Source organism: Hyla sarda, chromosome 10 (assembly GCF_029499605.1).
Source record: "Hyla sarda isolate aHylSar1 chromosome 10, aHylSar1.hap1, whole genome shotgun sequence".
Classification (NCBI taxonomy): domain Eukaryota; kingdom Metazoa; phylum Chordata; class Amphibia; order Anura; family Hylidae; genus Hyla; species Hyla sarda.
The window spans coordinates 47,825,595-47,837,950 of record NC_079198.1 but is presented as its reverse complement, the minus strand read 5'-3'; the positions used below and the strand labels follow the sequence as shown (position 1 = coordinate 47,837,950).

The 12,356-nt window shown below is 43.5% G+C and overlaps 1 protein-coding gene across 16 annotated transcripts in view; it reads left to right on the top strand.

The window, feature by feature from the left end:
* The window catches only part of PHLDB1 (pleckstrin homology like domain family B member 1), a 727,524-nt gene that overhangs the window by 50,869 nt on the left and 664,299 nt on the right, over nucleotides 1–12,356 (top strand). For 4 of the 16 annotated variants that reach the window (XM_056544030.1, XM_056544023.1, XM_056544022.1 and 1 more), the window contains exon 1: nucleotides 235–462. The exons of 2 other annotated variants lie outside the window; for them this stretch is intronic. In XM_056544030.1, coding sequence (XP_056400005.1) covers nucleotides 379–462 — 84 coding nt within the window. In that variant the 5' untranslated portion in view covers nucleotides 235–378. Of the gene's footprint in view, nucleotides 1–234; nucleotides 463–12,356 lie in introns of those variants that run through there. 10 more of the 16 variants (XM_056544025.1, XM_056544027.1, XM_056544026.1 and 7 more) reach the window with 6 other exon arrangements.

Genomic DNA, 12,356 nt, shown 5'->3' with positions numbered 1-12,356 from the left:
GAAAGGGTTATGATTTTTAAAATGTAAGGAGGAAAAAACTAAAGTGCAAAAACTCATTATATTCACATTTTCACACAAAGTTTCAAGGTTAAGTCTTCAGTTAATATATGCATTATATTGATTTCTAAAATGTAATCCTCTACACATATTTGAAATCTTTTCCATTACTTCATAAAGTATTGGTTGCTATTTTCTCTTTCCTCTATTCCCAGTTTCCTGAACATACAATAGGTTTCTCCTCCCTCTCTTCCTTTCTATGTATCCTGTATAAATAACAGGGAGAGGCCTGCCACCATACGCTGCGGCATTGTACTATGTATTCCTGGCCACATGCATGGATAATGGGCCATTAACCTTACATACCCCACTGGGGGAGATATGGAAAGGTGTTGTGGTTCATTGATTGAGCTGTACAATAGAGTTCTCCCTTGCTGCTGGCATCAGGAGGATAACGAACAAAAGGTGAGTGAAGTATACGAAACCAAAAATGAACTGCTTATGAATGTTATGTTAAGTTGTATATGCATTATCAACTAATGTTACATTACATAGTGTGCACTCATTACAGAACCTCTAGTTCTTGGATAAGTTAGCTATGGTTAAACATATTCCCAAAGAATAAATGCAGGTTTTGGGTATGACTGAAGGTTCTGGAGATAAAGTCACTCTTACACTCCAGTTCTTTGGTGTGTGTTGCACTCCTGTCCTGAACCTGATCTCACAGATGTGTTAGCACTGCCAGAGAACAGCAGAGAGGAGTTGCTCTGAAGCAGATTAGCTTGTCTGTGAAATGTTGGATACTGATACACTGAGCTAAAATGACTGACTTTAAGACTGAACATGCCAAGTTTTGGATGAGGAGCTCAGAAGTTTATGTTTATATAAAGAACCTGATGCTACAAGTGGAACTTGCTGTATGTGCATTTTTACAATGAACCCAAGACTGCTAAACTGTGACTGCCTGTTTGGGTCTGTTTGCTTGCTGGACAGACTGTTTGAAGGGTCCCGTTCTACAATATCCAAAACAAAAACTGTGCCAGTGCCCTTTAACCAGCATCTGGAACACAGAAGTTTTAGGCTTCTCAGAATCTAGGGCATACAGTGATAGATGAAACTTAACATTTAGCAAAGTAGTTAATGCTTTCTGCAGTAACGTAGAGATAATAATTGCAGCCTAGCTTTAAAATATCTGTAATTAGCCGTTAATTATGGGATAAAACAGTGAACACAGAGTAAAAATCCTTTGACATAAGTTTCTAAGTGACATATTATTACCGTTTTCTATGAAATCTATTCAGTTCTGTCATTTTCCTTCCATGATAGATTATTTATGTGTATCACTACTTAACACCAGCCAATTAATGGGGTTTTCCCTGATGAAAACACTCACAACGTAGGACTGGCCACATTATATCAGTGCGAGTCCAACTCACAGGAGCCACCAAAATCATCAGACTAAAGAGGTTAAATGGGCCACAAGGGCCTTTAATTGTTATCCTAGCTTAGTGAATAGTTAATTCGTTTTGCTGTGCCTCGTACTTCAACTCTCCAGACTTATTCACTTAAAACAATGCTGTGTCTGGCATGAAACAGAGACAGAAATGGCAATCATGGATCCCTTTATTTCTACAAGATTCCCCCCTTATGGCTATGAGACTTAAAGAAGTTCACATCTCATCAAAGAAAAATTGAGCAAAATGTGAGAAATCCAGGAATAGTTTAAAAGCTCTAGTAGACCATACCTGCTAAGCAACTTTTGGTAAAGTCTGTTTATGGGCCTAGATTTTATGGAATGACTGACAGATTAGTAGTGGGGATGGTCATTCAGTTGCGGACCAATCTAGGTTTTCCAGATGGCTCAAGTGAGCACAAGTCCTAAGGCCTAGGTGTTGGGCTTACAAAAAAGTGTAGCTTTGTCTGCACTTAAAGGCTGGAAGGAAACTGGAGCTCTGCTGGGAGTTTTAATCCTCAAATTTGCAGCCTCTGAGGGTCACTTCAAGTCTTGTTTGAGCAACACAATGGGTGCCAAAGTTTTTGGACTGGTAGCAAGTCATCGGTATGTATAATTAAATAATGTGCTAGTGAGCGCTTTGACAAGTAGGATTTTGTATTTTTATTTATGAAGTTAAAGGCTGTATTTTGAGAAGCCCTGTTTAAATGATACTGTGTCATTGTCTCTGACTACTGTTTTACTGTTCTTTGCCTGGCTTTATGGAGCTAAACTCCGACTCTCTGTAAACAGTAAATATTTGTATCTTTTATAATAGATGTGTTAGACTATAAAAAAAAATTTGTACTATGACATAGGAACTGACAGAGGGGGGAAATATTGAACACATAGAGAAAAAAGGCATAGAAAGCCAAGACAACAGCTCAAATCTATCAGTAATTAAAAAGCAATCCAGGCCCTTGTTCATGCAAATCATCGTCAGCTGTTTCAGTCCCAACTGATGGCCTACCACAAAGGTCTCATTGCCAAGGTGTCACACAAGACACATTCCATGATAGGTAAAAGCAAAGAGCTCTCTCAAATCCTTTGCAACCTAATTACTGCAAAACAAAACAATGGTGTCTGTAACAGTTGCATTTCTAAGCTTCTCGGAAGATTTATGACAGAGGATTGAAAAGAATAATCAGAAAAGTCGCTCCGAAAACCAAGGGCCACTAGTGGAGAGGTCAAAAAGACCTAAATTTAGTAGGTAGAGTTGTAATCTGCAGTCATGGCCTGTATGCATACTCACCACCCAGACTCTAATCCTGAATAAAAAGCATATTGAAGCTGGTTTAAAGTTTGCTGAACAACATTTGGAAAAGCCAGTGAAATATTGGGAGAAAATAGTTTGGTCAGATGAGAGCAAAATTAAACTGTTCGGATGCCATAATACACACAATGTTTTGAGAAGAAATGGCACTGCACACCATGCTAAAAACACCATACAAACAGTGAAGTTTGGAGGTGGAAACATCATGGTGTGGGGCTGATTTTCCGCAAAGGGTACTGGAAAACTTCAAATAATTGAAGGATGAATGGATGGGCACATTTACTGAAACATTCTTGACAAAAAACTGCTGCCATCTTACAGGATGATTAAGATGAAACGAGCATGGGCATTTAAATAAGACAATGATCACAAAAACAAGGAAACAAAATGACACAAAAACAAGGAAACTCTCATGTGGTTTAAAATAAAAGCTGCTAGAATGGCCCAGCCAATCACCTGACTTAAATTCCATTGAAATTTCATGGAAATAACTGAAGATTATTATTTATAGAAGAAGCCGCTGGAACCGTAAAGATTTGATGACTGTTTGTGTTGAAAAATGGGCCAAAATCCCACCAGAGCAATGCATGCAACAAGTTTCTCCATACAGGAGATGTCTTCAAGGTGCCATTAACAACAAAGGATTTTGTACATAATTAGACATAACCTAATTTCTAAGTGTATTTGTTTTGGTTTCTGTATATGGATTACTTGGTTAGTTACCAACATCTGGTGAAAATGTTATGTCAGTAGCACCTTTGGAAATATATTTAGTGAGAAAAATGATGACATGTTCATTACTGATTTCACCCACTGTACGCTTTTTGGTCCCCAGTTACGTAAAGAGTGAAATTTGCCATTAAAGTTGATAGAAGTTAGGCAAAATGCTTAAAACAGTCCACTTGACTCTTTATGGCTTTAAGACCACCTCTTACAACCACAAGGATGGGGGATAAACGTGACTAATGGGGTAATCTACCTAAGCCCTTTATAAAATGTCTCTCAACTGAGAGAGTACTTGTGTTCAGGCAAATCACCCCTAGAAAGGGGTAATCTTTACCATCCAAAGCTTGCAGGCCAGCAGTAGTGGAGACGGTATCTTATGGCAGGGAACCGTAGCAACAATGGAACAATAATACAGAAAAAAATAAAGAGCACTGCAAATTCGGTGCTACCATGAACGGATCAGATTAGTGAAATTTAATTTATTGACATAATATAAAAACAATAAAATCGACAGTACAAAACAGGCAAAACGTGTTTCGGGAGTATTATCTCTCTTTTTCAATTGCAGTTAGAATATGTGTCTAAAAATACAGGCTAAGGGTTTGTCCACACGCTAGTAACTAGCAGCGGGTTTCCCGCCGCGGGAAACCCTCTGCGAGTTATGCTACCATTCATTTGAATGGGTCCACAATTTTATACTATTGCGGATTGTCTGTGGACCCATTTAAATCAATGGTAGAGTAACTCGCAGCAGGATTCCCGCAGCGGGAAACCCGCTGCTAGTAATAGCATGTGAACACACCCTCAGGGAGAGTTTAAATGCACAGGGGATTGGCAAAGTTACAATATCAAACATAAAAAGCAGTCATATAACAGTGGTAATAAATTACAGAAAGATAAATATTCATAAATTCTGATATTAGCCATCAATCTCAAGCTGGAGTAAGGTAATGTAAACAGGATGTTCATCATGACTGACTAGCTGCCACTCAAAAAAGACGGACCAATTAGCAATATCTATGGAGCTGCAGCATCATTTGTTGCTTCGTGGAAAGTCAAATGACTGGAAAGGACCAAGCAAGTAATGAGGCATTGGACTAGTATTAAGGGAGAGAGGACCAATCGCAGGTGGTTTCTGTACCACATCATCAGTAGTTTACTAGCAAGAATAAGAAAATGTGGACCAAAGTAAAGAAGAATGCATAACAGCAGCAGTAGGTCAGTAGGAGATGGAAGTATAGAACATAGCTGTGTCTAGGAAGCGCAGCCGAGGCACAGTAACAGGTAATGATATACGGAGAAGGAGGATAAAGTGAAAACTGGAACTTGATACAGCGCTGGATCTGAGAAGTATTAACTTATTGCAAGAAACAGTATATAACTATATATATAACATATGGACGTGTTTCTGGCCCAGATTGGGCCCTTCTTCAGGATAAGGTGCATCATAAGGTACAAGGGAGACACATCTGGTATATATACGCACACACAAAAAGTATCGAACAGGTTACAAATCATCACAAAAGGTTATGCTAATACAGTGAAATCTCCCTTAGTGGACCCCTCCCATTAGGAAACACCTCCCATAGCGGGCAGTTTTTAATTCCCTGGCAGAGTCCCATAGGACTTAATGTATTTTCACCCTCCGAATAGGGGACATTCCCAATAGCGTTCGTGGACACACCCAGTAGGGGACAACTTCGCTTATGTACACAGGTCTGCCTTCCTACCTTGTACACAGGTCTGCCGTCAGAGGGGTACAGCCAATACCCCCAGTAAGTGGCTCTGGTTCCCAGGGAGCCCTGGCCCCTGCTTGACCCCCTATAGCAGACCCAGCACAACCCTTGTGCCAAATCATCCCCCTGTGCCAAATCATCCCCCCTTTGCCAAATCTTCCCCCTGTGTCAAATCATCCTCCCACCATGCCAAATCATTCCCTCATCCCAGTGCCAAACTATCCCCTCTATGCCAAATCATTCCCCCGTCACCCTGTTCTTCTTACTTCTTACCTGGCCAGCAGGCGGTGACGAGTGACGCTTCTCTGCGCTTTCCTCACTGAGGGCAGCGGTAGCTGCCCAAAATGACGAGTGACGTGTGGAGCATTATTTGTCACTGCTGGCAGCCGCCGCTGCCCTCATTGAGTGAAGCGCAGAGGAGCGTCACTCGTCACTGCCTGCTGGCAAGGTAAGAAGTAAGAAGAACAGGGGGATGAGGGAATGGAGGAATGATTTGGCATTGGCATGAATGATTTGGCATTACTTTTCCTATTTAATTATATTGTTGAGATTTTTTTAAAGCCTTATTACAGTGCAAAATTATTTATTTATTTATTTGTATTCAGCTTTTTCTCATGTTTTGTAGGTAATTGCACCCTAGAGTGAGTACAGAACAGTATTCCGTCATTCAGAAAGATTTAAGCCTTTTTTCCCGAAAAGGGGACATCTCCCAATAGTGCACACTTTTTACATTTCCCCGTAAATGTCTGCTATTGGGAGATTCTACTGTATTGGTATTCTCAAACAGCACTTAGTGCTATGACATAGTACACATTGACAGATAAAAGGCTATAAAAGTGCTCTATGAATAAAAAAACTATTTCATATGTTGGTGTATGACCAATTTAAAAAGCATTCAATATTCAGTATTTAGGAGTTATCATTATTATGATTGCAACATTGGTGATGTAGTGAATGATAGCGCAACTCCTGGAGGGATTGTGCTCGCTCCTTGAGACATGCGGTCTCTCAGAGCCCTATAGTAAACCATTGTGTAGTCAAAAAGGGGCAGGGATAGTCCCAGCACCGCTAGTAGACATCTACAATGCAGGAATGCAGAGAGAGTGCTATTAAGCACCAGAGCAGAGCTCAAAGGGGGGGAGCTGATAGCAGATAGTGGTAAGTGAGAAGCCTAGCGCATGTCACAGCGCTATAAGGGGAGCTGAGAAGGTGCGGAGAAGAACGGGACAGCTCCTCCGTAAATAAATATATAAATACTTAAATAATAAAAAATAAATAAATGGCCATTGTATAGCTAGTCCAGGAAAGATTATAGTTGAAGGGCCACATTTATATACATACTAGCTGAGTACTAGGTGTTGCCCGGTTTTTCCTTCCTAATCCTTGTTGAGGAGGAAAATAAACAAAGGAGGAAGCTTTTGACTTCATATCCCATCCTCATACATTGTTGTCAAATCCCAACCCCATATCCCGACCTCCTATCCCGACCTCCTATCCCATCCTCCTATCCCGTCCTCCTATCCCGACCTCCTATCCCATCCTCCTATCTCGAACTCCTATCTCAACCTCCTATCTCGACCTCCTATCTCAACCACATATCCCTTCCTCAAATCCCGTCCTCCTATCTCGACCTCCTATCCCGACCTCCTATCTTGACCTCCTATCCCATTTTCCCATCTCGACCTCCTATCCTTACCTCCTATGTCGACCTCCTATCTCGACCTCCTATCACGATCACACCCTATCGGTCCAGCCAAGACGCTAGAGAGAGTGTGATGGTGCAAGGGTTAAGGCCACCAGACCTCTGGGTATCCACTACAAGTCCCAGCAAGTCACCAAATGAACCCTTAGATAAACGTGTTTTACCAGAGCCTCCTTCAGAAAGGTGAGCTCATATATTTAGAGATCAAACACCAGAGCTGATTAATTAAACATTTAATCTGATAAAAGGTATCACAGTGCTGACTATATAAAATACAGAAACAAATTACATACAGTTACAAAAATATATAAAAGAGTTTTGCAAGACAAGTTCAGAAAATAAAAGATGAAGTTCTTACAGCATGATGGTATCAGTCCATGAGAGTGAGAGTCCTGTTCTTAGGATGGTCTTGTCAGCTTGTTGCACAGCATTGAACACCCTGAGTCTAGCATTGTTTTAAATATCATATCTGCTTTCTTGGGAGGGAGACTCCATTCCCCCCTCCCCTCTTGCCCCTTATCTGTGATTATATGATGGGACCAGAGTGCATGACTTCAAAAAAGCCTTTGACTTCAAAGGAGATGTAAACAAACAGCCAGACTCCCCAATAAAATGCAATACACAAAATACAGTCTGAATGACCTCTCACCCACGGCTTGGATAAGACATTACACAGTTACAATTATAATACACATATAGGATTTTAATAATCAGGCCTTGGGCCTGACAACTCCCCCTTAAGATGGGGACAGAGAGATCTTGCCTGCCAGGCTGATAGATCTGTCTCCATTAACTGTCTATTTCTTTTCTTGACACCACAGGCCCTGCATTCCCAGGCAAACATGGCACTGTCCTAGTACCTGATTAAGCTGCCTCCTCCTTTTATCTGAGAGCTCTTAGCTTGCTCCACTAGGTCTAGTAGGGGATCACTACCCAGCCCTACCTCTGGTGCACTACATACACTGAGTACCACCTTCTCAGGGTCATAGTATGCCATATTAATGTGGTACTGTCTCTGCCTCTGACCTTTCTCATCAAGGGCAACTACATATGTGGTGGGTTCTAGGCGCTGCAGAATGGGGAAGGGACCCTCCCAGGCAGCCTGCAACTTATTCTGCCTGATGGGGTTCGGAACCATTACCTTCTGTCCCACTTCATAGACCCGGTCCCTTGCGTTGTGATCGTACCAGTACTTCTGCCTGGACTGTGCTGCTGTGAGGTTGTCATGTGCCAGCCCAGTCAATGTCTGCATCCTGTCCCTGAATCTCAGAACATACTCCACCACAGAAGTCTCAGGGGCAGGTAGCCCCCCTTCCCATTCTTCCCTAACTAAATCTCGGGGTCCCTGCACTTTGTGACCATATAATAACTCAAAGGGCGAGAAACCTGTGGGCTCTTGGGGTACCTCCCTGTAAGCAAATAACAGATGGGGTAAATACTTTTCCCAGTCTCTGCCCTCCAATTCTACAAATGTTTTTAGCATTTGTTTCAAGGTGCCATTGTTACCAGACACTCTGTCCAACCAATGTAGAGGGTTATGATCAGTTATGAAAGTAAAATCCCTGCCATACAGGTATGGCTGTAATTTTTGCAAAGCCCAGACCACAGCTAGACATTCCTTCTTTATGACCGCATAGGCCACTCCCAAATGTCCTGCCAGGGGGGTCTCATGGGCCAACCTCAGCAGCTCTTTCCTGTATTGCCTAGGAACCACTAACTGCCTTTCTCTCTCCTGGGCCCCTAGCATGCCTTTGGAAAGGGACTCCCAGTAAAAGATATCATTTTCCCAATATACCCGATGCCCCTCTGTGTCAACATCTGTATGCTCAGCACATTGTCTCAGCCCTTCAAGGGAAGGGTCACGGCGCAGAGCTTCCCGGAAATGCTCATTTCCCTCCCCCCATCTTTGGGCATCAGGGAGCACATTTCCCCCAGATGAACTAGCATCTCCACCTTCCTCTCCCTCAGTTCCAGACATAACAATGTTACAGGCATCATACACAGGGCTATCACTCCTTCCATCCTCCTCCTTAGGCTCACAGGATTGGGACATATCACTCACTGTTGGTCCCTCATCCTTAAATGTCACCAGGGACACACCAACCCCTCCCCCTAGCCCATCTCCACTAGATGTTGGCATTGGCAATGCATTGTCACCACATGTCACAATACACCCCATTTCACTTTTGGAAAACATTACTGGTTCAGTCACAGGTAAACATTTATCAATCCCCTGTACCCTCTCCCAGTTACCAAGTTTCACAATGTCTCCCAAAGTCTCGCACAGTACCTCAGAATGAACAGGGCTCTCTCCTAGCCCATCCGGTGTGCAGGTAGTGTCCTCTGGAGCATAATGACAGAGCATCCGTCCCTGATCATTCCCCAGCAGAACATTAACAGGGATGTCCTCAGAGACCCCCACTTCCTGCAAACCTTTGCCTGTACCCCAATCCAGGTACACACGGGCCATGGGCACAGCAGGCTGCACACCTCCAATTCATTTTAAAGCCATGGTTCTTCCAGGGATGATGTCCTCTGTATCCACCACTTCAGGCCGCACCAAGATAAAGGAGGCTCCAGAATCCTGCAAACCCACTGTCACCCGGTCACCCACAGTTACACTCTGCAGGTTATCCGCTCTTTTTTCCACCGCTCCGGACACCAGAAGAACGGCTGTGTGTCCTCCAGCTCCTGGTGTAGAATTATTTTTGTTGGGGCAAGTGGCACTCAGGTGCCCAATATTGTTGCATCTGTAACATCGGCGTGTGTCCCCCTGACCCAATGTGGCTCCTGTTGCTTTTGGTGCTGATGGCAAGAAGTTTCTGGCTGGCTTGGTGCTGCTGGTGGTGCTCTGTGGGTGTGTGGCTCCCCTCCAGGTACTTGCTCCAGCTTGTGCAGATCCACGCTTTGCTGTTGGTGCCCAGTTGTTGGCAAAGTCATCTCCCAGTTCTGCTGCTTCCGTTGCTGTCTTGGGCTTGCGGTCCAATATCCACTCTCTGGCTTCAAAGCTCTGTGTTTGGAGAAACTGATCAAGGACCATCAAGTCCTCCAGGGCCTCATAGGTAGTGACTTGTAGGCCCCCAGTCCATAGCCTGAATGCAGTCCTTAGCTTACCTGCATGTTGTGTGCAGCCTTCTGTGGCACTTTGTTACAAAGTCCGAATCTTTTTCCGATAAGTTTCTGGAATCAGATTAAAACTTTTGAGCAGGGCAGATTTTATTGCCTCATAGTCCTGGTCACTTTCAGAGGGAAGCGAAGCAAACACATCCAGAGCTTTCCCTCGCAACCGTGGGGTTAGATATCGTCCCCACTGTTCCTTAGGTAGATGGAACAGCCGGCAAACCTTTTCAAATCGCCTCAGGAACACATCCAGATCACCATCTTTCTCCAACATGGGGAAATGTTCCAAGCGGGGTTTGTGGTCTCCTTGATCCTGCACATCACTGCGTGCGGATAAAGCATCCCCTCTCAGCCTCAGAACCTCCAATTCATGCCTTCGCTGGGCCTCTCTTTCTGCGGCTCGTGCCTGAGCCTCTCTCTCAGCAGTTTGGTACTGGAAAAGCAGTTGGAGTTTCATATTTGCAACCACATTCCCAAGGTGTTGTAAGGCAGTCCGCATAGAAGAGTCCAAGGCCTCATGTGGAGTACTGTCCTGATGGGGAGTAAAGTTATATTCCCCAGGAGATATCAGTCCTTGGATGGCAGTTACATAGTTAGTACGGTCAAAAAAAGACATATGTCCATCAAGTTCAACCAGGAAATGGAAGGGTAGGGGTGTGGCGAGATATTGGGGAAGGGATGGGATTTTATATTTCTTCATAAGCATTAATGTTATTTTGTTCCAGGAATGTGTCTAATCCTGTTTTAAAGCTGTTAATTTTTCCTACAGTTCCAGCTGTAGGACTTTGTCCCATGTCACTCAGCTCTTCTGCACAGGCATCATACTCCACAAGATCAGCAATAAGTTGTTCCTTGTTCTTTCCTGCCATTGGGATGTCTTTTTCTTGGCACATTAGCTCCAGTGCAGGCTTGGACTGCTTGCGATATGCCTCCATATTTCCGAGATGAGACAGAGGAGGTAAAACAGGAGATGGGGAGGACAGAACTGTCTTGCACTCTTTTTGTATGTCTTTTAATCCAGCACTGAGCTCTGTCTTTGGAATTTACACACAAGAATATGTATGCAATTTCTTTTTAGTGCTAAGATTTCCTTACAGGTAAAATCCAGCAAGCACTAAAAATCTCTAAATATATCCCGACGCTTCCACCAGTTGACATGATCACACCCTATCGGTCCAGCCAAGATGCTAGAGAGAGTGTGATGGTGCAAGGGTTAAGGCCACCAGACCTCTGGGTATCCACTACAAGTCCCAGCATGTCACCAAATTAACCATTAGATAAACATGTTTTACCAGAGCCTCCTTCAGAAAGGTGAGCTCATATATTTAGAGATCAAACACCAGAGCTGATTAATTAAACATTTAATCTGATAAAAGGTATCACAGTGCTGACTATATAAAATACAGAAACAAATTACATACAGTTACAAAAATATATAAAAGAGTTTTGCAAGACAAGTTCAGAAAACAAAAGATGAAGTTCTTACAGCATGATGGTATCAGTCCATGAGAGTGAGAGTCCTGTTCTTAGGATGGTCTTGTCAGCTTGTTGCACAGCATTGAACACCCTGAGTCTAGCATTGTTTTAAATATCATATCTGCTTTCTTGGGAGGGAGACTCCATTCCCCCCTCCCCTCTGATCCCCACCAGGGGGTCTTCTCTCTTCCTGGCCCCTTATCTGTTTGATTATATGATGGGACCAGAGTGCATGACTTCAAAAAAGCCTTTGACTTCAAAGGAGATGTAAACAAACAGCCAGACCCCCCAATAAAATGCAATACACAAAACACAGTCTGAATGACCTCTCACCCATGGCTTGGATAAGACATTACACAGTTACAATTATAATACACATATAGGATTTTAATAATCAGGCCTTGGGCCTGACACCAACCTCCTATCCTGTCCTCCTATCCTGTCCTCCTATCCCGACCTCCTATCCCGCCCTCCTATCCCGACCTCCTATCCCGACCTCCTATCCCATCCTCTCATATCTCGACCTCCTATCTCGACCTCCTATCTCGACCTCCTATCCCGACCTCCTATCCAGTCCTCCTATCTCGACCTCCTATCCCGTGCTCCTATCTCGACCTCCTATCCCAACCTCCTTTCCCGTCCTCATATCTCGACTTCCTATCTCGACCTCCTATCCCGTCCTCATATCCCGTCCTCCTATCTCCTATCCCGACCCGTAATATGTGTACCAGGTATTGAAATATCTCCAGCTGTACGGAAGTTATGTGGGAACATACATTTCCCATTGATTATCATGGGACTTTAAACAAAAACCCTGACCCTCACAAATGGGGG